At 45.2% G+C, this 26,566-nt stretch overlaps 1 protein-coding gene across 8 annotated transcripts in view; it reads left to right on the top strand.

Annotated features, from left to right (window-relative positions):
- Positions 1–26,566, top strand: part of LOC146365038 (IQ motif and SEC7 domain-containing protein 1-like) — a 166,986-nt gene that overhangs the window by 131,818 nt on the left and 8,602 nt on the right. For 7 of the 8 annotated variants that reach the window (XM_084916165.1, XM_084916164.1, XM_084916167.1 and 4 more), the window contains 13 exons: positions 1,725–1,893; positions 2,427–2,594; positions 3,106–3,477; positions 5,278–5,876; positions 7,510–8,421; positions 10,184–10,342; positions 10,996–11,118; positions 11,211–11,377; positions 12,043–12,182; positions 14,419–14,544; positions 16,425–16,524; positions 23,593–23,754; positions 25,824–26,051. In XM_084916165.1, coding sequence (XP_084772291.1) covers positions 1,725–1,893; positions 2,427–2,594; positions 3,106–3,477; positions 5,278–5,876; positions 7,510–8,421; positions 10,184–10,342; positions 10,996–11,118; positions 11,211–11,377; positions 12,043–12,182; positions 14,419–14,544; positions 16,425–16,524; positions 23,593–23,754; positions 25,824–26,051 — 3,425 coding nt within the window. The remainder of the gene's footprint in view (positions 1–1,724; positions 1,894–2,426; positions 2,595–3,105; positions 3,478–5,277; positions 5,877–7,509; positions 8,422–10,183; positions 10,343–10,995; positions 11,119–11,210; positions 11,378–12,042; positions 12,183–14,418; positions 14,545–16,424; positions 16,525–23,592; positions 23,755–25,823; positions 26,052–26,566) is intronic. The other variant, XM_084916168.1, reaches the window with a different exon arrangement.

Here is a 26,566-nt window from a genome sequence, read left to right as displayed (position 1 = left end):
CTGAATGGGAGTAGGCCTCTGGCAGAACCAGGCTGAGGAAGAGTAGCGTCTCCTACAACAAAGATGAGACAGAAAAGAAGAGCGTTTTATTTGGTTTTACTCTGGATTAAGTCTTTTTTTCCCCCTAGCTTTCCATGTGTTGGTCTGAACATCCCATTTGGTTTGATTTGGTCCACTTCATCTGAATCTGTGATTTGTTTAGACTGGGTTGTTCCACTTAGGCCAGATTAGCGCCAGCTGCTCTTTTATTCCACTTTTCCGGTTTTAGTCCGTTTTATTCTGGGTTAAGCCAAATTCCTATTGGCTTTGTTTAACTGGTCCAATTCATTCCTTTTGTTTTCTTTAGTTCTGTTTAGTCTGGAGCCTGTCAGCTGGATAAGTGGAAGAAGATGGATGAATGAATGAATGGATGGATGGATGAATGGATGGATGGATGAATGGATGGATGGATGGATGGATGGATGAATGGATGGATGGATGAATGAATGGATGGATGAATGGATGAATGGATGGATGGATGGATGGATGGAGGAATGGATGGATGAATGGATGGATGGATGGATGGATGGATGGATGAATGGATGGATGGATGAATGGATGGATGAATGGATGAATGGATGGATGGATGGATGGATGAATGGATGAATGGATGGATGGATGAATGGATGGATGAATGGATGAATGGATGGATGGATGAATGGATGGATGGATGGATGGATGGATGGATGGATGAATGGATGGATGGATGGATGGATGAATGGATGGATGAATGGATGAATGGATGGATGGATGAATGGATGGATGGATGGATGGATGGATGGATGGATGGATGGTTTTGCTGGGTTTCTTCAAGCTTAGACCCAGTTAGGTGCAGTTGAACTTTTGTTCCACTGTGTTTGGTTTGTAACTGTGATGAGACCATTTAATAAATGTCAGTAACATTCTTTTGTGGTTTGTTTTATTGGAGTTTGCTACAGTTTGGTCTTTTTCATTCAGTTTGTATTTATCTAACTTAGTCTTGCTGATCCAGCTGATTTACTCTGTTCAAAGGGTCTAATTTGACCCTTTTGATGTGTTTGGTTTGTTTTTATGTAAGGTCCAGTTTTGTGGTTTGATTTTTGGAGGTGGATATTCTGGACCAAGGGATGGTGAGGATGGAGCTGCTGGGAGGGAGGAAAACAGGAAGATCTGAGAGAAGATTCATGGATATAGTGAAAAGGGACCTGCAGAGTGTTGGTGTGATGGAGTGAGATGGAGACAGAGATTTATCTGATTATGGTCGATTTGAACAAATTCGTTCCAGTTCGTTGCAGTCAGGATTAGGCCAGTTTACTCTGGTTTGGTCCAGTTTGTCAGGTTTAGTCAGTGTGCAGCTATTTTATCTGAATCTATTCATCTTTCTCTTTTCCCTGTCTTCCACTTTGCTCTTTAACCTCCTTTCCTTAATAATCCTTCCTTTCCCTTCTCTTCCTCCCCACCTCACCATCTGTCCCACGGATTTCCTTTCTTTTCCTTTTCTTTAAGTCCATTCTTCTGCCTTCTTGCCGTCCTGATTCTGTTCTCAGTTGTTTGGATCAAGTTTCCTCCTCCTTCTCTGCATCCCACAGCTTCTCTCCCACCTTCTGTTTCATTATTTCAGCGTGATTTCACCTGAAATCAGCAGCATCTGCAGATGGATAACCCGTCCTCTCGTTCTCCTCATGTTTTTGTCTCTTTCCTCGCAGTGTGGAGGGCGACTCTCAGTGTCCGGAGGCACTCACCTTTTCTGATTCATCCTTTGGCCATCCACCTCCCTTCCATCGCTATAGCAACAGCCCCCTCTCCAGCCCCTGTGACCCCTACGGCTCTCCCTCCTCCGGTGGGCCCCTGGGAGCCTCCCACACACATACACAGGTACCGACCCTAAAACACATGCACCGTCTATCTGCAGCTACTAAAGGTGTCTGAAGTTTATTCTGAAGTTTATGAAAGGAAGTGTCGCCTTCAGCCACATTTGTAAAAATCCTAATCCCCTCTGTGAAGAGCTTGGTGGCCCCTTTCTGCTGTAGTGGGACATTTAAGGTGGAAGGGGTCGCTTCAAAGGAACACAAAGTTGATCTAAACCAGCAAACATGGTTGAAACAGCAGCGATATCTCGTGGGTCACCAGGGCAGGGGAACAGATGTTGGTGCTGTATGACAGAGATTCAGAGCTCAAACCGTGGATCAAATTATTCCAACGAATAAATTACACACATTGATCTCTTTTTTAATCCAACGTTCGGCTGAGAGCTAATTAAACTAAACCATTTACTTTTTTTTTTGACCAAATTAACAGTCTGACAGTAAAACCTGTATCAGTGGATTATGTGTACTGTCACCCTGAATAAATAAAAGCAGAAGTAAATCAAATCTGATTACATGTCTTCTCATCATGTCCTCTTCCAGGGCAGCTCACCCATCTCGCCCCCCAGCCCAGCGAGCCTCGCCTGGGCTCAGCGCAGCCGACACCAGCCAGCCAGCCTGGCGCTCCGCAAGCAAGAGGAGGAGGAGAGCAAACGCTGCAAGGCTCTATCTGACAGCTATGAGCTCTCTACAGACCTCCAGGACAAGAAGGTACAATGCCACAACAAGTCGGCCTCATAAGTAACACCTCTAAAAACACCACTGCAGCGGTTCCTGTGAGAGGTTTTCCATGTAATCGCCTCCATTACAAAGCAGCCTTTTCAATCACCCGCAGGGTAGAGGACACATCAGGACACCTTTATATTCTGCCCTTCCTTTTATCCATAATGCACACAGAAGCAGAGACACAGCAACGTGGAGCATGGACCAATAAGGAGGTTTACATAGGGAAGAGAAAAATTAGTGAAAGAATATGTATTTACTTTCAAATGAAGCAAAAGTAAAGGTATATAGTTAGAAATGTTAGCAGCTAAGGAGCAGAGCTGCCTTTGGAGGCACGAGGCGTCATTTAAAAAACCTCCTTATTGGTCCGTGCTCCAACACGCAACATCACAAAGGTTCGCTGGAAGTTTCTACTGTTTTGTTTCCTGTTTCCTGTAAATGCAAAGATCGTTTCTGCTCTTCCCTCTCTGATTGGTTGCGTGATCGTACGGCCTGATAGGTGGAGATGCTGGAGAGGAAGTACGGGGGCCCGTTCGTGTCCCGGCGGGCAGCGAAGACGATCCAGACGGCGTTCAGGCAATATCGCATGAACAAGAACTTTGAGAGGCTTCGCAGCTCCGCCTCAGAGAGCAGGATGACCCGCCGCATCATCCTGTCCAACATGAGGATGCAGGTACACACACTCTCACACACACTTGTAAAAAAGCACATAATGAAACACACCAGGTTCTGCTCGGTTTGTTCTAATGATGCGTTGTTTCTTCGGTGGCTGCAGTACTCATTTGATGAGCGTCAACCACAGGGTCAGGGACCACCAGGTCAGCAGGGCTCAGAGGACGCAGGGGATGTGGACGACTCCTTCTCTAAGCAGGTAGAGATGTTTGAGCATCTTCAACAGTCATGAAAAATATTTAAAGAACACGGTCTGAAGTACACATGTGCAAAACGTGCACAGCATTATTACAATAAATGAATATAATTATAATTCATTCATAAAAGAGTTTGTTGATACATAGTAATTATTATTCCTCAGGCAAAAAAGGATGTGGGGGTATTGTTATTACCCCACCAAGCTGCAAGGATGGGTGGATGGACGGGCGGGGGCTGCGTGGACATCTAAGATTGTGAATCTGATAACTGGAAAACGAGGCATCTTCAAATTGATGCCATAGGTGTAGCTACTAAAACTCTTAGACGAGTTCAAATCTCAGTAACCTTGACCTAAAGGTCAGAGTTCAGAGGTCAAATCTTCTGAAAATCTTGTGAATGAAATAACTTGAAAACGAGGTGACGTAGGATTTTGAAATTGATGCCATAGATGTGTCTGCTTGGAGACACACCTTCATGAACCTAAAGAAGTCCAGTTGCTTCTTTTTAAGTCCTCAAAAGGTCTGAGTTATAGCCCAGGACCATCCGACCTTTTAAAAGTAATATGTAAAGTTTCAAAAGTAATCTCAGACTTGCTGCTGATCAATGAAAATAAACTAATTTTGTCATAGTCTGTACATTTTTTAGTTCACACATAATACTATCTAGATTATTAAAGTCTTTGAGTCTCTGAGATTCTCCAAAGCTGAAACAAAACTGCTCAGTTTGGTTTATAAAGCTACTAAATCAGAGGTTGCCAGTAAATACAAATACAATCTGGGGGAAGCTTTATTTTCAGCAGTTAACCTCTAGAAGTGTTTGAATATTCTGAGTTTAAAAGACAGAAAATCTCTGCTAAATGTTGGATGGTCTTAAAAGAGTCGCGATTATTGGAAAATGAATTGGCCCAGACAATGATCCCTGTGGAGCCCCACAAACAAGCTTTCAACTACAGGACTGTTAGCAGCTGCTGTCCCAGCGGTCAGGGCAGCAATTAACACTGAAACAGTCACTGAAGTGCAGGTTTGGAAGTAAATGTTCATTGATTAGGACCAATGGACGCTGAGGAATCTCCGTCCTCTGAGACAGGAGATGCGTTTCAAAGTTTTAGAAAATGCTAATAGGCAGACCTTAACATATTTGTATGCGTAGATGTTTCAAATTAAAAGCCCGCTGGATTGTGCAGGAACTGTTACCTTGAGCCTAAAACCGAACAAATAAATATCCGAGTAGGCGAGGCACTCAGCGTGAGGATTGGTGGAGTCATTCGTTTCCTGATAAGCAGAAAAGTAATCATTTTAATCCTTTCCTAACCAGAAACGATTTTCTGTTTTTGCCCCTTCCCTGGCTCATCTTCCATTTTCTATTTTTGTGCCTCCGAGTACTCATGTCATTTGCAAACATGATTTTATCCTTTTTTATGCAAATGACACACACACAGATGTATATTATATTAAAAACTAACAAAGAAATCAGCCTAACTCAGCTGATATTTTGTTTATCTGTTATAAAGTGCTGGATGTCTCAGAGTTTCCTGAAGCTAAATGAAAATGAATCAGAAGTGATTAGAGCGGATCCCCGGGAGTCTCTTCCCATCCTGCGGCAGATTCTTGGCCGTCTCTCAGCAAAGGTCAAACAAACAGAAAGAAACATGAGTGCAGATTTCCACAGCCGTCTTTCTCCTGACAGGAGTTGTGCAGCGATTTTCTTCTTCTGACCTTCTCATCATCAGCTCGGGATATTTTTTCTCTTTATATTTTCTCTGTATTTTTCTGTGTCGTGACGTTACGTTCGTGCACTGCAGGTTAAGTCCTTGGCAGACTCCATGGACGACTCCCTCACCTGCCAGTCCGGCCGTGAAGACTCGCAGGAAGCGGGAGGAGATGGAGAGGAGGACGATGACGAGGACGAAGAGGAGGGCGATGAGGAGGAAGAAGAGGAGGAGGAAGAAGGGGAAGAGGATGAGGAGGAAGACGAGGAGGAAGACTACAGACAGTGTGCGTGGCGCAACAGCACGACATCTTCCCGACGTGCTGCGGGCCGGACGGGGGGAGGAGGGGGGAGGGCGGGGGCAGGAGGAGGTGCCTCCATGCATGAGGACAGCACCGCTACCTCCTTCAGTGATGTCACCCTGTACATGGATGAAGGCTGCCTCCCCTCCTCGCCGCTGTCCCGTCCCGCCTCCAGCTCTGATACAGAGTACTGGGGAGGAGGGGGAGGAGGAAGTGCAGGGGGGAGAGAAGACAGCAGGGAGACAGAGGGAGGCAGCAACACGAGCCGGAGGAGCAGCACCCCCTGCACAGAGTGTCGGGGCGAGTACAGAGGCAGGGGTGGAGGAGGAGGACATCTCCCCGTCCTGACCATCGAACCGCCCAGCGACAGCTCAGTGGACATGAGCGACAGGTCAGCAGCATTTAAACGTCTCGTTTCAGAATCTGCATGAAAACAGACGCAGACGCGAGCGTCCTCACCAGGGGGCGCTGTAGAACAAGGTCGCATGCACGGTCAAAACACAAAATTCCTGCAAGACGTTTGAAATTAGTCAATACTTCACATGAACACATGAAGTCCATATTTAAAAGGTGAGCTTCCAGCTCGTCACGGCTGACCCTTAGAAACACTGCAGGAACTTTAATGTATGATTCACCGTAGAGCTGGGCGATATAAGATTTTTTCATATCACGATATGTTTTTTTCATTTCAGGCGATAACGATATATATCACGATATAAGCCAAATAACTATATTTGTAAGATTTAAATGTGCCGTTGCTCACAAGTAAAATGTGAAATAATCAGCAGCTTGTTTTGATTTAAATATTTCTTTCCCATAATAAGTTCAACAGGGGAGATGCACTTAAGGAACATGAGACTTTTTCAGATAAATAAAGGCAAATATGGCAAACTACACAAAAGGCAAATATTAATTCTAAAAATAAATCTTAGTTTGTTTTACAGAAGAACAGACAAAATTGACTAACTTTTGTCAATATCAAATAAACTGAGAACTAAAAGGAAATTCTCCATCTCTCCTTGTTGTATAGCTGAGCTTTTCAAACAGTTTTAACAGTTACTTTAGTCTGACAAAAGCCGAATGACGAATTAGCGCTTCCAGTCAGAGACTGAGCTGCACCGCTTTATTGTATTTCCAGACTTGCTTTCGGCACATTTACAGTGCCGCTGCTCTGTTTTTGTCAGACTTGAAATAGCCGAAACACCTTCACACTACGGGACTTCTGTGGCTCTTCCGTTCGACAATCTCTCCGGCATTGGAACCATCATCGGTTTCTCTTCGGTAACCTTCGGTCACGCTCGGTTGATTTTTCTCTAGTCGGCACACTCGTTTCCTCCATTACCCGGCGGCACGGCGGCTGGCTGCTTCCCAAACAAATACACATGTGCGGCTTGGCACTTGTGCTGTACGTAACAAGTCACGTGACGTGACGCTGCGGCTGTGATTGGTTCGGCTCTGCGCTACTTAATTTGGATTGGCTGTTCTTCTTTTTTTTTAAGAGGACAAGAGCGGTGAGGTCTATCGCAATAGTTAAATTTTTCTATCGAGAAAAAGTTATTTCACAATACATATCGTTATCGTTCTATCGCCCAGCTCTACTTCACGGTCAAGCCTGGAAGCTACGTTCACCTTTTAAAGGAGGTCTAAATGAAAGTGAGACTTTATTAAAGTGCCTGCTGTGTTTCTAATGTAGTGATTTTACTCATATGTTTATAGTCTCAACCTCTAGTTTTACTTTATATAACAGCACAATGTTCATTTTGTATATCATGGTCCCATTTAGAGACAGATGATAAAGCGGGCTGTCGTTTAGGGCGTGGCTCGCTTGGGACTGACAGGTTTCTATCATATAACCGTGCAGTGTCCACAGATTCTCAGGCAAATGCTCATCTGAAAGTTGTGCCTGTATTTTTCCATTCCACATCCTTAAAATCCTCCGTCAGCATGATTACCGCTTTGCTCCATTAGAATCAGGTGACTAGAAGATGCGCAGTGGTAATTCATTGTATCGTTCCCATCTTCAGGTCAGAGCGAGGGTCTATCGGACGCCTGGTGTACGAACAGGAGCCGTCAGGAGTCGAGCGGGGAGGAAGTGGAGAGAGGGATAGGAGGGGGGGAGGAGTGGAAGGTGAAAGCGGAGAAGATGAGCGAGGAGGAGGAGGCGGAGGAAGCAGCGAAGCCGAATCTCCGCAGGGAACCATCAAACACAAACCCAACGGTCGCTCGGTCGCCACGGCGCAGGGACAGACTCGCAGCCCCTCCAACGTCCCCCTGCCGATGCCTTCGGCCCGCACCCTGCCCTCGCACCCGCTCCCTCACCCACTCCAGCACCCCCACCCTCACCCTTCACCCATCCCCCACCTCCCCACCATCCTCGACCACCACCCTCAGTACACCCAGCATCACATGATGCACATGCACCACGGACACGGCGGCAGCCCTTACATGCAGCACGCTCACCACTTCGCCCAGCACCACTACCACCACCTGCACCATCAACACCACCACCTCCCTCACGCTTACCCTGAACCCCCTTCTTCCCCGCTGCCATCTCCCGTACCGCCCCTCACACCTCTCTCCCCCCTGCCGCCGCTGACGCCCTCGCCGCTGTCCTCGTCCTCCTCTGCGCTCCAAAGCATGGAGGCGCAGCAGCACCACGCTCACCACCCCCACCTCCACCACCACCACCTGCTCTGCTCTGACGGAGACAACGAGAGCGTCAACTCCACCACCACCAACTCCAACGATGACACAACGGTCAACAACTGCAGCTCCGGCTCCTCGTCCCGCGACAGCCTCCGGGAGCCAATCGGAGGAGCTGCGCTGGGAAAGCAGACCTATCAGAGGGAGAGCCGCCACAGCTGGGACTCGCCTGCGTTCAACAACGACGTGGTGCAGCGGCGGCAGTACCGCATTGGACTCAACTTATTCAACAAGTAAGAACGTCTGCAAACATCATCCAGAAGACTCAGAGCAATAATCGGCCTCCTGTGAGTTCAAAGAATCCAGACATAAGTCAGATCAGTAACACCTGATGTCAGACACAAAAATACAACATGGAGGAAACTGTCTGCTCACACTGCAGCAAACAGAACAACATATGTAACCCAGCCCGAGTGTGCAATCGGGGCTGCTTAGTGTCAGACCATCTCTTCTTCGTCTGACAACAGTTCAGAGCCTTCTTGGTTGTGTCCTTATTTCTGAGCAGGGGGGTGAAGAGATAAGCACCCACACTGTTAGCAGCAGTGTCATTCAAATCAATTTTATTTCTACAGCGCCAAATCACAACAACAGTCGCCTCAAGGCGCTTTATATTGTACAGTAGATCCTACAATAATAGATACAGAGAAAAAACCAACAGTCATATGACCCCCTATGAGCACTTTGGCAACAGTGGGAAGGAAAAACTCCCTTTTAACAGGAAGAAACCTCCGGCAGAACCAGGCTCAGGGAGGGGCGGGGCCATCTGCTGTGATTGGTTGGGGTGAGATAAGGAAGACAGGATAAAGACATGCTGTGGAAGAGAGACAGAGATTAATAACAAGCATGATTCAATGCAGAGAGGTCTGTTAACACATAGTGAGCTTGGAACTTCCTCAGAGTGTCTGGACGACGCTCTGAGGAAGTTAGTGAGTCATGTTGTTAGAATGTTTCATTCAGCATTAATGATGCCTTCGTAGACGTCTAAGTTACCCGTACTGTTGTTGATAACAAGTTAGATGTTAGCTTTAAATGTTAGATTATGTGGCCTCCATGATCCCAAAAACTAACGTTAGTTTATTTGATGGCTCTCTTCCACAGAGCGTTGTGCTGTCTCCCTCCCCTGACCCCAGCCGGTCCCTCCCTGAGCCTGGTTCTATCAGAGGTTTCTTCCTGTTAAAAGGGAGTTTTTCCTCCACCAAGTGCTTGTTGAGAGGGGGTCATCTGATTGTTAGGGAGTGATTGTGAGCTCATCTACTAATCTGAAGGTTGATAGTTCTGCATGCCAAAGTAGCTTTGGCCATACTGAACCTGATGCTCTCTGATGTGGTCATCGGATGTCAGATAGATAGATAGATAGAAAGTGCTTGTATGAATGTGTGTGAACGGGTGAATGAGGCATGTTTTATAAAGTGCTCAAATGGAGAATAAAAGAACTGGTCCATTTTACCGTTTACTTAAAATAGTAAAAGAAAACTCAGGTGTTACATATACTCTATCCACTCGTTACCACTCGTGTTTCCCGACTGTGTTATGTCAAAATGGCTACTAAGAAACATCTTAAAGGAGAAGGTGGTGACATTTCTGTTTGTTTTTTCTTTGCATGGTGGATTCTGAACATCTGTGAATGACCGATGGTGGTTTTCAGAAGTGTTCTTGAGCCCAAGCTCTAATTTCCGCTACATCATTTTGTCTTTGTAATGCGGTGCTCCCCAAGGGGCTGAAGAGAGCACTGCCATCCAGTGTTGGTTTTTAACCTGCTCCCATGTGTACAGAGAATTCTCAGGACTCTCTGAATGTTTTACTGAAATTAAGTTTCCAAGTTTAGAGGAGTTTTTTTATGTATCAGAATTTAAAAAAGCCAAAATATTAGACTTCTCAGCAGCGTAGAACAGAGCAGAAATGATAACAGAACAAACCTAAAACAAGACAACCAATAAAAAGAATTTCAGTCCCAGAGCAAACAACTTAAGAGGCCGTGTTTCCTCTGGTCTACAGGAAGCCGGAGAAGGGGATCCAGTACCTGATCGAGAGGGGGTTTGTGTCAGACACGCCAGTGGGCATCGCCCGCTTCATCCTGGAGAGGAAAGGCCTGAGCAGGCAGATGATCGGAGAGTTTCTGGGAAGCCGGCAGCAGTTCAACAAAGACGTCCTTGAGTGAGTGCAAATGTTAAAGTCCTTTCAGTGAATGTTTTACTGTGGACAGGGAGGAAAGCTGGCAGTGAATGTGTTTATCATTAACAGCACAGAAAGATCTGACTGTAATGAAAGTATCCAGTGACTTAAGTCTGTTTTTACAGATCGTTTCAGCTGCAGCTCTCACAGTCTGAGAGAAATGACTGAGAACATGAACAAAGCCTGTAATACATCACTGTGTTGAATCATATCACAGCGTTTCCTCAGACTCATCCAATAAATTCATCCATGCAAGGAGTTTTTTTTATTGATATTTACTGAGAAAGACGACTTTAGATAACCTCTAACTCTTCAGGACATCCTGCTACCTCGGGGGGATCTTCTGGAAATGCTGACACTGTTTTCCAGAGAACTGGTGGGTCAATAGGCAGTGGTTTCATATCTTATCTTAAACATACCATGCTCTGCACCAGGTAAGGCGGTATGAGCGGTGATGTACCTCAGAGAATCATTAACTACCTTCATAGTATTGAAACACAGCCTTAAACCTGAAGGGACCACATTAAACCCCGACTCCTGCTTCACAGGCCTCTGAGCTGTCAGGAGTAGGTGAAGACGAGGCTTAAGGAATGCGTTTGTGGATAATGATCAGCGTTTTCTGTCTCTTTCTTTAGCTGTGTCCTGGATGAGATGGATTTCTCAGGGATGGATCTGGACGACGCTCTGAGGAAGTTCCAAGCTCAGATTAAAGTTCAGGGTGAAGCCCAGCGGGTGGAGCGGCTGGTGGAGGCCTTCAGGTATTAAACTGCGTCATGGAGGGTTTGATCAAATATCAAAGAGCTGAGTCGTCTGTGCAGTTCGTGATGCTCCCCTTTCTCTCGCTCTGCAGTCAGCGATACTGCGTTTGTAACCCGGTGCTGATCCGGCAGTTCCAGAATCCAGATACCATCTTTATCCTGGCCTTTGCCATCATCCTCCTCAACACAGACATGTACAGCCCCAACGTGAAGCCGGAGAGGAAGATGAAGCTCGAGGACTTCATCAAGAACCTGCGTGGTCCGTATAGCAGCGCCCCCATAATCAGTCTGAAACGATGCAGGGCTGTAAAATGTTAAAATCAGTGTTTGAGTCTGAGAGCAGCAGAAATGCTGCAGGCTGTCGTCATGTAAACACTCATAAACCTGCAACAAATAAATGGTAAAACTACAATTTAGGAAAGAGGCTGAAACCTCTTGACCTCCTCCTGGTGTGGACAATGTCCGCTCCATGTTAAAGGATTTTTTACCCGGTTGAAGCATTATTTAACCGTTAGCATGTGGCTAAAACAACACGGGTGGAGAGAATGTGCAGTTTGCTGTTCATTCTCATCTCATTTAACTGATGAGATCCAGAGTGAAACACTCGGTGCAGCACTGCAGTGTGCTCTGAAGCTAAGAGTGAAACTTTGCTGGTGTTTGTGCTGTTTCTGTCTGTGACTCAGCAATTTAGCCAAAACGCTTAACGTCAGATTTCTAGAGAATGACACATTTTTGTCTGACGACAGCTGGAACAAATCTGACTAAGCATGGCACAGACAGTCACTGAGATCACAGTCGCAGACAGCAGCCAGCCATGTGGATGAACTGAGGAAAGGAAGCACTGGATGATAAAACAGGAGTAAACATTGTGCCTGCACAAAAGATACATGTCAGAATTTGAACTCTTACCTGTGATCCCAACAGGTGTCGATAATGGTCAAGACATTCCCCGGGACCTGCTGGTGGCGATCTATGGAAGAATCCAGAAGTGGGAGCTTAGGACAAACGATGACCACGTGTCCCAGGTCCAGGCGGTGGAGAGGATGGTGGTCGGCAAGAAACCCGTAAGACGCTCGTACACCCCGAGATGAAAATATCTGTTACACTGCACAAAGGTTTCAGGTGGATGCTTTTAAAAATAGCACCATGATGGGTTTTTATTTATAACTTAACTTTATAGCAACAGCAAAGCTTTTGATTTAGCGGGTGATCCACCCGCTAAATCCATATCCACGCATTTATGACATCCAGACTGGACTACTGTAACTCCCTCTACTTGGGCCTCCAACACTCTTCTCTTTACCGGCTTCAGGTAGTTCAGAATGCAGCTGCGCGTCTCTTAACAGGTACTAGACTCTATGAACACATCACTCCAATTTTAGCCAACTTACATATCGTATCGATTTTAAAATTCTTCTGTTCACTTTTAAAATTCTAAATAATTTAGCGCCCAGCTATCTTTCCGAACTCCTCCACTTGTACAATCACAATAGAGCACAAAGATCGTCCAATCAGATGCTCCTAGCTCAACCCAGGTCTCAACTGAAGTCGAGAGGTGACCGGGCCTTTGCAACCGTAGCACCTAGAATAACCTCCCTGTTCATATTCGTACCGCCGAGTCTATTCAGTCTTTTAAATCACATGGATGGATGGATGGATGGACGGATTCAAATTCAAAATTCAAAATTTATTTGTATAGCACATTTGAAAACAACAGAACTGACCAAAGTGCTTTACAATCGGTAGGGATGGATGGACGGATGGAAGGACGGACGGGTGGTTGGATGGATGGATGGATGGATGGACGGATGGACGGGTGGGTGGGTGGATGGATGGATGGACGGATGGACGGGTGGGTGGGTGGATGGATGGATGGATGGATGGACGGGTGGACGGATGGACGGGTGGGTGGGTGGATGGATGGATGGATGGGTGGGTGGATGGATGGATGGATGGATGGATGGATGGACGGGTGGGTGGACGGATGGACGGGTGGATGGATGGATGGATGGATGGACGGACGGATGGACGGGTGGGTGGATGGATGGACGGATGGACGGGTGGGTGGACGGATGGACGGATGGATGGATGGACGGGTGGGTGGGTGGATGGAGGGATGGATGGATGGGTGGGTGGATGGATGGATGGATGGACAGATTCAAATTCAAAATTCAAAATTTATTTGTATAGCACATTTGAAAACAACAGAACTGACCAAAGTGCTTTACAATCGGTAGGGATGGATGGACGGATGGAAGGACGGACGGGTGGTTGGATGGACGGATGGACGGGTGGGTGGGTGGATGGACGGATGGATGGATGGATGGACGGGTGGGTGGGTGGATGGACGGATGGACGGGTGGGTGGGTGGATGGACGGATGGACGGGTGGGTGGATGGATGGATGGACGGATGGACGGGTGGGTGGACGGATGGACGGGTGGATGGACGGACGGATGGACGGGTGGGTGGACGGATGGACGGACGGATGGACGGGTGGGTGGATGGATGGACGGGTGGGTGGACGGATGGACGGATGGATGGATGGACGGGTGGGTGGGTGGATGGAGGGATGGATGGATGGGTGGGTGGATGGATGGATGGATGGACGGGTGGGTGGGTGGATGGAGGGATGGATGGATGGATGGGTGGGTGGGTGGATGGAGGGATGGATGGATGGGTGGGTGGATGGATGGATGGATGGACGGGTGGGTGGGTGGATGGAGGGATGGATGGATGGATGGGTGGGTGGGTGGATGGAGGGATGGATGGATGGGTGGATGGACAGGACAATGGATGAATGGATCCTTTGCATGTGTTCGAACAGGTTTCATGAATTTCATCGCTGTAGGATTTCAGTATCAGTTTCAGTTTGATGCTTTAATGTAATTACATGTAATTACTGTTATTATTACAACACCATAGCTGTAAATAACTAAAGTGGCATCAATAATGACTTTTTAAGTGACATGATAAAACTGTGTATGTTCCACCATCCGTAGTCTTGAGTTATCACTCAGTCCACTGACAATGTGACTCTGCAGGTCCCACATCAGTGTCAGGAATGTTATCTGTGTTATGCATGAGAATATAGTTGATTTTATGTTGGAGGGACATAAATCTGCTCATTCAGTCATTCAGTCACATTTCAGAGATCAAAAATCCGACATGCTTTAACATAAATCATTGCATTTAACTACAATTATGCTCTTTTTTATCCCTGCCTCTTTTTTAGTACATAATAACCTTTTGATACAGGGCAGGTCACAGAGGTGTGTGTCTGTCTGTGTGTGTGTTGCAGGTGCTGTCGCTGCCTCATCGCAGGTTGGTGTGCTGCTGTCAGCTGTTCGAGGTTCCCGATCCAAACAGAGCTCAGAGGAGCGGCGTCCACCAGAGAGAAGTCTTCCTGTTCAACGACCTGCTTATGGTAAACGATGCACTCTGTGTGTGACATGTGCTTTTGCTTCTCACAGGGATATAAAGAACAACTCACTTAAATCTAAACCAAGGTTAGGTTTCAGTTTGCATTGCGCTTCTGGTCCGTCAGCTGTGGATTTAGTGGAAAACAGAGTCATTTAGTGTGACTTTGCAGAGTGTGTGTTTGGTTATTGCACCATTTAAGGACCAGTGTGACCACCGATTCTTGCACAACCTTAAGATTCACTCACATGTGAGATAAAAGGATTTTTGCATCACTGGAGCACCATTTTATCCCATAATGCCCTGCTCATGTTTAAGCAGTGCTGCAGAAATGTCAGGAAGTCTGACAGCGTGACTTTACGAGAAAAGACCAAAAAAACCAGGATTTGTCAGCGAGTTTTACCCATCGGGTCTCATGTTTCTCCACTGAGACTTTACGTTTCTGGTTTTCTCCACTGTTTTCGTCATGCATGCTTCAACAACCTGCTCAGCAGCAAACTGCAGAGTTTAGAGTCGAGTGAGCAAGTGCAGCTGAACTGGAAAGAGTGGAGACCAAACCGCAGCTAAAGGAGACGCTCAGTATTTGGCTCAAATTCTCAGTTTTCTGGTCAGATGCTGCTTGATTTTTGCTGTTATGTTTTTAGGCACTGCTGCTAAGATTCAGTAGCTGAAGCAAAATCAGTAAGAAGTCCAGGGCCCTTTCTCAATTCTCAAGTACGCGAGTCCGGACTTGCCGAGAACGCGAGCACGGACTCGCAATTTGTACAATTGGAACACCAGCGTACTTGATGATGTCACAGGTCCGGAGTTTTTACTGCCGTCCCCTCTTAATTTAACTGTGAGTAATATGTTATGAAGCTGAACTTTAATCACAGCCAAACCGATTTAATTGTGACTTATATATCATGTTTAACCTCAGTAGCGAAATCTCAGTTAATAAAAATAGTGTACATGTATGTCTTAATAAAAACAAGCAGGTGAGATGTTAGAACGCTTTTATTTTTATTGTAGTGGACACTCAATACAATAGACAGCTGCTGGGGTTTGTTTAACCTGAGTAGCGAAAAGACCGCGGGGGGGTTGGAAACGATGTGCCGGGAGTCCGCTGTTCTCGCCGGCTCTAATGATCCTCGACCTCGCTGTCTGCTATGGAGCTGGCGGGTCACAGACGTCTCCGAAAACATCGGAGCGCGTTTGGAAATATATGATATCTTGATAAATCGAGCAGATATTTGAAGTTTACACGCTTGAAAATAACTTAAAAGTTTATTTTGTGACCCAGAGAGAGTAATATTTAAAAGTTTTTAGCCCCGCTCGTCCGCCATTCCCGCGTTTGAGTTTTGGACGAAATGCATTCTGGGATATTTAGCTGTACCAAGTCCACACAAGTCACCACCGGTGCATGCTCGATAAAACGGGCGGAGCGAGAACACATCCGGGACTTTTTCGCGTTCTCGGCTTGATGCGTACTTCGAATTGGAACAGTACTTGGTCTCCGACTGATGACGTATCACGAGTACACGAGAACGCAAGTACGCACAAGTACGCACGTTGAGACAGGCCCCAGGTTTATCAACTGGGAGAGCTTGGTTTAGATTTCGACCTTTGACCTTCGTATACCCAATTTCACGTTTTTCTCCACTCGCTGATTCGTTTAGTCTTCACTCGCTGGTTATGGTTTGAACTCTCTGAGGGAAGACAGTGTTTTGTGTCTGCAGTCACCAGGAGCTTCCCACAGAGAGATTTGAATTATATTTTCTTTTCACTTTTTTACAGATGCACATCTGCGTTTTCGACACAGTACCTGTCGGTGTTTTGGTGTTTGTGTGTATTTTCACGCAGGACTTCTTTACCTTCTTTTCCCTTATTTTAATTCCTCCTCCTCAGGTGACAAAGATCTTCCAAAAGAAGAAGACTTCTGTGACGTACAGTTTCAGACAATCGTTTCCTCTGGTCGACATGCAGGTCCACACTTTCCAAAACACCTGTAAGTACTGCTCTCTGCCTCTGCTGCCTCCTCTCATCCATCTTCCTCCGCCTCTCTCGTTTTAGTCTCTATGTCTCCTTTTCTTTTTTGTACTTGCTTGACTCTATTTTTACCCAGCAGTCAGCAGGCCCACTGAAAACAGTCACACATGCATGAAACACATGGTGCTGTAAATATATGAATGCCCTGATCGCTGCACACGTGTTGTCTGTATGGATTTGCCAGCTCATTTCTCAGTGCTTTGCTCGATTTAAGGATGTTTCCAAGCATATTTTTGACATCCCACTGAAAAAGTAGCTGCTGTTGTCGAGCTACTCAAATACTTTGTTCTTTATGAGAAACTCTGAATCTGAACATGCTGAATCTCTGTAGAATTACAACGGTTTAATTTACAAGTCCTGCAACTTCCTGCTAATTTTGTGGCAGCTTTTCACATAATTGCAGGTCTCTTTCCAAGAACGTCCTACGTAATTTGGTATCGCTGATTGCAGGGGAAATGGAGAAAGTGTTAGTTGCTTCAGTAAGCAAATACCTGCTAGTTAACTTCATGTTTTAAGAAATAAAAATAAAAGTTATGAATATGGGAACTGAAAAACATAAAAAAATGTGGAAAGTCTAAACTAATGTGTCTCCATTTCCTTATATTATTTCCACATGAACAAAGAGCTTGGAGGTATCAGCTACAGTAAAATACCAGCTAAGTTCAAAATGAAGCTTTCTTGATTTCTTTGATCATAATGTCAGACTCTCCGTCCATGCTAACAGACGATTGTGTTATCGCTGTACTCATGGCAGAATGTAAAAGAGGTTCACAGAGGTTTAAAAGATGCAGAGTTAGTACTCAAGGGCTGTTGTACAGCTGCTGTGTGTACAGTCTGAGGGGACGGAAAGCTGCAGCGTAGCTAAGTGTAGCGATCTGGTAACAGCATATCCACAAGGAGGGTTTAAGGAGACGAGACGTCACCCTGCGAGGTGCCTGTATCACTCAGCATGTCTGCGATGCTTCAAATAAAAACCGTCCCAAATGTCGGAGTCACGGGAATTCATCAGGATCCGTCTTCAACATTATCACAATACATCTGGTATCTGTTGGGGCATTTCATAAGTGTTGAACGAACCAGCCAAAAATGCCGTCTTTAGGTTACATCTCTCTCATCCTTTGGGCTTGTGAAGGTGAGTTTTTGCAGTTTGGTGCCATAAAACATCCAGACACAGCCGTCAGGTGGGTAATACATATTATACATGTCAGCGAGTCGAAAAAAGGGGAAACAATAAATACATTAACTTACCTGAAAGTTAATAATGGCTTAGATATGGCAGTCAAAAGAACATGTTCTTATTTCTTATGCATTCAGTGGGTTAATAATTAAAACTGCAGCTCATTTGTAAAAGCTTGACCAACATTTACACGACAGGCTGTGTTTTTCAGGTCGCGTGCCTTCGTTTGGTACGAGCAGGACACTTTCTCTTGGATTTCATATAAAAAACAAAAATTGGAGGTTCTGTCCTAGTTGGAAATATTCTCAACAATCTGTTAATAATCACTTGGCAAAACATTATTTTACTTCCTTTTCCAATTACAATGATCTGCCAGCCGTTTCTTTAAAAGACAGACAGCGTCAGTCAGCACAGCACCAACAACACAAGCCGTGTTTGAAAGGAACGGTGGAAGCACATCACAGGATTTCCTAAATATACGTCTGTCAACCTGAAAACGAGGCTGCTTGACAACGTTTCTCAAAACATTTTTCAATAACAACGTTAACACAGTCCTATAGAGTTATGTTTGTTTGTGTGTGTGTGGGCGTGTGTGGTTTCCAAGCCTCTGCTTCTTCAGCAGAGATGAATTGGCTCTGAGCTCCACGCAGCAGATTGGAGTTGGAGGTGTTTCAAATCTGCCTGAGCGCCTGTTAACAGGATCCCTCACTCAGAGAGAGAGTTCAGCTCTGAAATTACATACCCACCCCTTTCTTTCAAAGAGCCTGTATGTATAAATATATACGTGAAACGATGCAGAACCTCCCACAAAATCTCAGCTGACACAAAACTAAAGTCTCATTTGAAGCCATTAAATAGATCTTAACAGCTAAGTGATGTAGAAGCACCTAGAAGTGCCTACACCACCACCACTGCTGGGTGCAGTTAAAAGGGCACAAATTCACACCGTGTCTCACGCGCGTGCACTGGGGTTTCCTGATGTCCTCAGATTATGGGAATCAACCATGTGTCTCACACTTTTTGAACATTTTGAATCCCCAGTGCTAGCATTTTGCTACCTGCCGTGTTGTTTATTTATTTATTTATTTATTTATTGTTGGAGCCGGCAGTTATCATCTTCAAATTAAAAGTGTGCAAACAGTAAACGAGCTAATAGGTGACACTGTAAGCCGTATTATTTGTAAGAAAACTACATTAAACTATTTTCCAGAGGAGACCAACTGCACGAAGATGGACGGAAAGGTTCATGACAGTGAGGAAGTTTGTCAGTGTAAGCTACTACACCCATAACTCCAGTAACCAGATATCCGAGTTATAAAAAGTAACCCACCTCACAGCTTTTTGTGTCAGGCTTTAAATGTCTTTCTTTCTTTATTTGTATAAGGTTGGACATTTTACACTGTTTGGATTTATTCAGCCCCAGAGGTGTCCAGCTGCACACCGAGCATCCTTTGGTGACTCTCTCTGTCGTACAGGCTGCTACAGTATTGGTCTGAGGGACAGTTTTACAGAGAACACTGTAACATAAATCACAGCCATAACAGCTAAAACACTGTGGTCGGTCTCTTATTTCTGCTTTCAGTCAGTAGTTATGATTAGACAGTAAAAACCACTTGATTTGGTCAAGAAAAGATTGTTTGGATTAAAATGTGCCACTTTATGACATTAACCCTAAGTTTGACAGAGGTGGCCAAAATAAACACTCATATAAAAGTGCAGGTACTTGTCCTGACAAATATTCTGATGAAGGTTGAAGTACTGATTCAACTTTTTTACTGAACTACATGTGAAAAAGTACAGATGCTGAACTGTAATCAGAGTACAAAAGGAAAAGAGTAAAGTACTCTTCAAAGGGCATCTAACCAGCTGATTTCAGCAACATCCAAACAGATATTACACAGACTCTCGTGGCTTTTATTCCACTCTGTTTTGTCCCGTTTTCCTCCATCACCCCCAACTGTCACAGATGGCTGCCAAAGGTTTCTTCCTGTTAAAAGGGAGTTTTTCCTTTCTATTGTCGTCAAGTGCTTGCTCATCTGATTGCTGCGGTTTTCTCTGTGCTAATGTTGGGTCTTTACCTTACAATATGAAGCACCTTGAGGCGTCTATTTGTTTTGATTAGGGTAAGCATCATCTAGTAAGCATCAACATCTTAAATTTAATTGAACTTTGTGCTCTCAGTGATATAGCCTTACACTGACCATGAACACCACAGCTGCTCTGCACCAGTCCCACAGAGTGCATTACTAAACATTACCACAGTACCACCAACCGGTATAGTTAACCTGCCTAGCAATTTCATGCAACATCTAAATAAACAAAATATTAGTGTACTTTAATTTCATACCCCAGCATCACATTTGCTCAAAGACGCTAAAATAAATGAGGGCCATAACATGTAAGCTTTAACTATCCAGTCTGTCAAATGTCACTGAGCAGTCCTTCCTCAGCAGCATTAGAAGATAACTCATGCTAATGCATACCGATTGGTCCATTAAGGATTTACAAAAGGAGACAGCTGTTGTACCTTGTTAAAAAAAAAAAATCTAACGAGACAGTGGGAGTGTCTGTGAAACCACAGCAGAAACATTTGTGTATAAGAAGCAGCTGCTGGTGGTGGTTGAAGGTGATGCTCTTAGGAGGCTGTATGCCTCACATCATGGAGGCTTTACCGTGGCTGTTGCCATGACGTCATCAGAAAAAAAAGATTACCCCCTCAAAATGACATTTTGTATCCCACAGCTCCACAGAGCTTCATTCACTCTCGGGAGCATTCCTGATATAATAGAAATCCTCCTGTGTTGCTTGGGTAAAATCAGACTGCGCCTCTGCACAGCTCACGATTATGCAATCTCCTGTCATTCCTGACACAAGTGTGCATGTTTTCCAAGACTCTACTTCTTCAGAGATGAATTGGCTCTCAGTTGCACGCAGCAGATTGGAGCTGTTGGCGTTTCAGATCTGCCTGAGCACCTGTTAACAGGAAGCCTCGCTCAGAGAGAGAGTTCAGCTCCCAAATTCAGAAAGAGGTTGTTTATTATGTAGCAGAGCCGCCCACAAACTCGTGGCTTACCTAACAGGGACATTACATACCTGTAGGGAGCCATAAGATTATCTCTGAGACTGTGCCGGCACACATGGATGAAGTCTGCTCCACACACTCACATTAACTCTGAAACAACCTCTGCAGAGTCACAGGTTTAGCTGCATTCTCAATGCTCGGCTTTCTCATCTCTTCTGCTCTCACCTGGCAGTGATGTGGGTCTTTGCAGTGTGTTTCTTGTGGCAGACCACTGCAATGTGTCAGGCAGTGCTACTAATCATGGCACAAACAGCCATTTGTATGGTTCACAGAGTTAAAGGAGCTCTTTACACAGACAAATATTTGTGATCATGTGAGACATTTGCTTTCAAACCTGTGGTCGGCATTATGTTAGAGTCTATTTGAATCTTTTCCTAAACTTAACCAACTGTTCCATACCAGAGATGTGAAGAATAGAGTTATAGGGTTTTCATTTTCTTTAGCTTCTGTTTTTATTTCGTTTTAATTCAGTTTAGGTTTCAGAGTGAAAGGTTCTTTAACAACAACAAGCTATCAGTTTAAAGCCGTACTAGACAAGAAGAATATCCAGGGGGAGTAATCAAACCAAAGCTGTAAGAAAGCTGATGATTCTTGGTTTGCTCTCACATAATCCAGATCTTTCCAGCCATAAAGCAGGACTGGACAGTCTCATGAGCTGCTGTGATGAACATTAAGGTAACTGATTCACAGCCATGACATCCTAGTCTCAATAAACACATGATATAAAGATTTCCTATTTTTATTTCTCAGCATCATCATGGCTAAAACTAAACTTTGGCAGCCTTCTGAAAAAGAAAGAAGACTGACACTGTTAGCTGTAGGTTTCGTGAGACAGAGATGATAATATTTTGAGCTGTCTTCTGTTCCTTACGCTGTATTTGACTGGATTGCATCACATTACATTGTGTCACGTATAAGTCGGCCGTTCCAGTGTCGCCTCGGAGCTCGTTCAGTTGGTGCTTTTTGTTGCTGACAGTTCTGGTTCTCCAGTTGGAGCTAAATGGGTCTTGGGCGCTGATGACTGCGACCAGGACAGATTGTCCCATGTGATTCATCAGCACAGTCATGCATCAGCCGCGTGGGTGCGTGTGTTTGTGTGTGCGCGCGTCGCGTGGGGGGCAGGTAGGAAGGTTTGTGTGTGCGTGTACACAAATCTTATTTTCTCAATCAGATTAATGCCGCCCGTGAGGAGGGGTGAGGCTCAGAGATCAGCACACTGTTTTCTGATGAAATTGAAATAACACAGACTGCTCCAAATACCAATTCATCATTTTCAAAGTACAGGCTGTTAAATTACTTCAGTTTCATTACTGAACAAAGTTTAGAGTCTGTACAACTGTCAATCAAAGCAGATAAAAAATACAACATAAAACGCGCTTTAATGCATACAGTTGCTGCACATCTGCAAGCCACTTTGGAACCCACCTCCACCCCAGCTCCTCCTTTTAATGCATGTCTGCCTCCGGCTTTCCATCCATACACGTTGAGGCGTACATTACATCTGTTTGATTTGCAGAGCTTGGAGATGTGAGGAAGGATTTGAGGGAAGGAAATCAGTGCAAAAAGAGCCCTTTAAAAAAACTGAATAGATCCATCCTTCTGGATGTCCCTTAGATCAGACTCCTACTATGAATTCTACTTTCAGGGAGCGTTACTGTGCTCTTCATCAGAGTTATATTCCTATTCTCAGCTCTGCAGGGAAACCTTATTTATGTTATACTGCAGCCACTGAGTTCTGTTCACAGCAGGCCTTTTTACCTGCCTCTCCACTGTGTCTCCAAAAAATATCCACATCCAAAAAAGAGAAGAAAAGACACTCTGCTCCCCCTGAAGCGCGCGGGCGTGCAGCAGCGTCTTTCTTGCCTCCACGATCATCACTTCAGATTTGAGTTGCAGGTATTTTCTTTTTCATTTGAATTACTCTCTCTTTTACATATTGTGACCATTTATCAACACCAGAAAAAAAAAATCACAAAAAAACGTGACAAAGAGGCAGTCTGAACCCCAAACAGGTTACTGACAGTTTATTAGACACGGCAAGGAAGCTGACAAAGAGCCTGTGAGGAGCTGGGCTGGTGTTAGCTTAGCAGAGAAAATACCAAGGAGCTAGAAATGGAGGATGGAAAACTGGGAGTTAGGCTTGGATTTGTAAGTGAGAGCCTGAGACTGAGACCAAAGCTGGGGCTCGGGTTAGAACGAAGCAGGGAAGAGCATCGAAAGGACAAAGCAGGTCTGGAAACTGGAGGTGGGTGAACCAAAAGAAGTGCAGACAAAGGGAAACATGAGCGATTAAACAGAAGTCTCACGAGCAGAGATAACAACAGACGGCCGAACCAGGACTGACTGCTGATGCAGAGATGACATTGTGCTGGTGAGCTGGGCCTTCAAAGGGAACTGGATTGCTGAAACAGCTGCAGCTGGTGGCACTCCGTCCCAGCTCCAGGGTACGTGCCACCAATCATGTAATCAAACATAAAGGAGGAGAGCGAAAATAGAGGGCGTGGCAAAATGTCCTCTTTAAATACTTTGAGACCATTTGAGCTACACTAGCATGACGCAAATCTAACCGGATGTTGCTGACAGGTGCGCCAAATGCTAACAATCATCTAGTGGCTGGTGTTTGCAAAATTTGGGGGTCCTTTTACTTTTTAGGAAACTATTACAGTTCAAGTTAATCAACAATCATCTCGTGGCACTTTCTAACCCCCAACCATCCAGAGATCAGAGGACTAATGAGGTTGAATGTCTTTGTGTTGTGTTTCACTCAGATTATCCTCACGGTATCCGGCTGACGTCCGCGAACCCCGGAGGAGAGAGGAAGGTTCTGATCGTCTTCAACGCTCCGAGCCAGCAGGACCGGGCACGCTTCACCTCTGACCTCCGAGAGAGCATCGCAGAGGTCCAGGAAATGGAGAAGTACAGGGTGGAGTGTAAGTGTTCCTGTCACAGCAGTGGGAGGCTCAGTGGGACCTTAAATTAAGGATAATTACACAAAGCAGTACTGAAACCAGCAGTGGACACAAAGGTTGTGGTGGACGTGGTTGTAGCTTTAAAAGCTGTTAGCGGTGATCGTTACAGGGACAGAACCAGATACTTTACTTTGAGCGTGTCTGCTGCACAGGTACAAATAACTATTTAATTAAAGTCGCTTCATTGGACAAATTTTTTTTTTTTTTAAATAACCATTTTTCTGCACCTCGTCTGGGCTCTGCTCACAGGCTTTAGACAAACCTTGGCCAATCACAGGTGTTTTCATACACAGCGGAGGAGTTCCAGTAGAGCTCTGAGTCTGGAGAGCGGGGTTTGAATTCCACATGAGCTGATTTGGAGTATGCACTGTGGGAGGGGTGGGCGGGGCTTAGAACAGGGTGCGCCGTTGGAGGAAGACTATTTTCAGAATCTGTTTTCTCATTTCTTTTCTCTTCTGGATTTGTGCTCACTGCAGCTAATAATACATCAAATGTTATACCATTAGAGTTCAGGCTGGTTGCCAGCAGTCACGGTATATGAAGAACTTCCCACACACAGACTTTACTTTGGCAGGCTGCTCACATATATTAACAGCCAAACAATTCAAATTCAAATTCAACTTTTATTTGTCACACACACACAACCATACACAGTATGACATGGGGGTGAAATGCTTGTAGCTGTACAATGCCCGACCATTAAATGACAGAAGAAAAGTTTTACAATATTTACAATTTACAGGTCACTACAAAATTTACAAATTAACTTAGGAATTTACAGTAAAGAATGTGCAAATAGCAGAAGAGATTGTCAAGATTATAAAGATTATAAATTATAGGAATTATAGGATTATAGGAAATGTGTGGTGGTGCGTGTGGTGATGTGTGTGAGAGTCCAGTCTTATAGTGACGTGTGTGGGAGAGTCCAGTCCTACACCTGGTTCAGGGCCCGAATAGCCTGGGGGAAGAAGCTCCTCCTCATTCTCTCTGTTTTGGCCTTAAGGGAGCGGAAGCGCTTCCCAGACCTCAACAGTGAGAAGAGTCCATTGTTGGGATGGGAGAGGTCCATCATAATCTTCCTAGCTTTGGACTTGCACCGCTTGGTGTAGATGGACAGCAGGTCAGGGAGCTCTGATTGAATGATGCGTTCGGCTGAGCGCACCACTCTTTGCAGATCTCGTCTGTCCTGCTTGGAGCTGTTCCCAAACCAGGTGCAGATGTTTGCCGTCAGGACGCTCTCGATTATATCTGTCAACTCATCTTAGCATTTTAGCATCCATATGTCTGCGAGTACAACACCTCCCAGTATCAGCGTGGACCGTCCTTGGGGTTTCTGAAGTTCTTTTGCTGCTGGTTTCAGCAACCGAGGAATGAGTTGCTCCCTCAGGATGAGGAAGAGCTCAAGTATCTCAATCTTGTTCACTACTGAGAGAGGAAGGGAGCAAGAAATTGACAAATTGATTGGTGTGGTGTCTGCAGGATGCTGTACCTGCCTGTTGTGGTGAAGAGGTAGCTGAGCTATCGGTTTACCGATCGATCTACATTCAGACCTTCGTCTGTGGACTCAAGCTGCGGCTAGTGAGCAGAAGAATATGAGTGGCGTACTTCTGGGTTCTTAATTAGAGGCAGTGTGAGGAGCTCGGCTATTTAGGAAAGAGCTGCTCCTTCTACACATCGAATTCCTCCTCCACGCGTCCTAGGTGAGGGGTGTCAGGCATGTCCAGCTGAGAACACTCTGATGTCTGACAGGGAGAGCATCTCTGCTTAGGACTGCCCACACCCCAAGATAAGGGGCAGAAAATAGATGGGTGAAATTTACTGCTGACACTGTGGCTCCAGCCTTATAATTCAGTTATTTATGTGCAAATTCAAATATTTCAGTGTTATAAATGCATTGTTTAGCCTGCATGTGTTGCCTTTCAAGCTTCCACGCCTGACTTCACCAGCAGTAGATTCCAAATCTGCAGTGAACAGCGATCCAGCGAGGTGTTGTTAATGACAGCTTTCCTGATTTTCCTTTTTCCTTTCAGCTGAGCTCGAGAAGCAGAAAGGTGTCATGCGTCCTGGCGTGTTGACAGGGGGAGGACCGGGAGGCATGGGCACTCAAGGAGGCGGGGCAAACAGCGGTGGAGGAACCTTAAAGAGTGATGTGGTGAACGGTACCCTGGGAAGGCCAAGCCTCGACGACACATACGCAACAGTGGACGGACTCAAGCGCACGGCACTCAGCTCGTCGCTCAGAGACCTCTCAGAGACAGGTGAGGACAGGTGTACGATGCGAGGCTCACCTTGTTCACATGTTACAGATGTGTGTGGTTTTCGCTCTGCCTGTTCTGCGACAGAGGTTCTGCAGCTCTTTTAGTATGATGTATCGAGTCAGAGCAAACCTGTGCTCTTATGCAACTGATGAAATCTAAAATGGTAAAATGCCTGTAAGATGGAAGTTTGATGTGATGCTGTGGTGCTCTGTCTCCACCTGCTGGATAACTGTAGGAACTACAGCATGAAAATGCAAAAAGTTACTGTGGAAACTGTGTGGTTTACTGCTGTGAGTTAATCAGCCAATACAAGTAATGCACCCTTCTGTTAATTAGCACTGATGCACAAATATTTAAGTATGTAAATATCAGGTTGGTCAGCCTCATTAATAAAAAGTTTGAACAGCAGGAAGAAGGTGCAGGTGATGACCATATAAGGGTATTTCCTTTTCATGACATCATACAGATCAAAGAGTGGAAAAAACTGTGTTTACACTGAGTGAAGAATGCATGTG

The sequence above is a fragment of the Perissodus microlepis genome, chromosome 20, assembly GCF_051167445.1.
Source record: "Perissodus microlepis isolate ML-2025 ecotype Zambia chromosome 20, ASM5116744v1, whole genome shotgun sequence".
In the NCBI taxonomy this organism is placed as follows: Eukaryota; Metazoa; Chordata; class Actinopteri; order Cichliformes; family Cichlidae; genus Perissodus; species Perissodus microlepis.
Note: the sequence above shows the minus strand (reverse complement) of the source record. Positions and strands in the feature narration are given on the sequence as shown.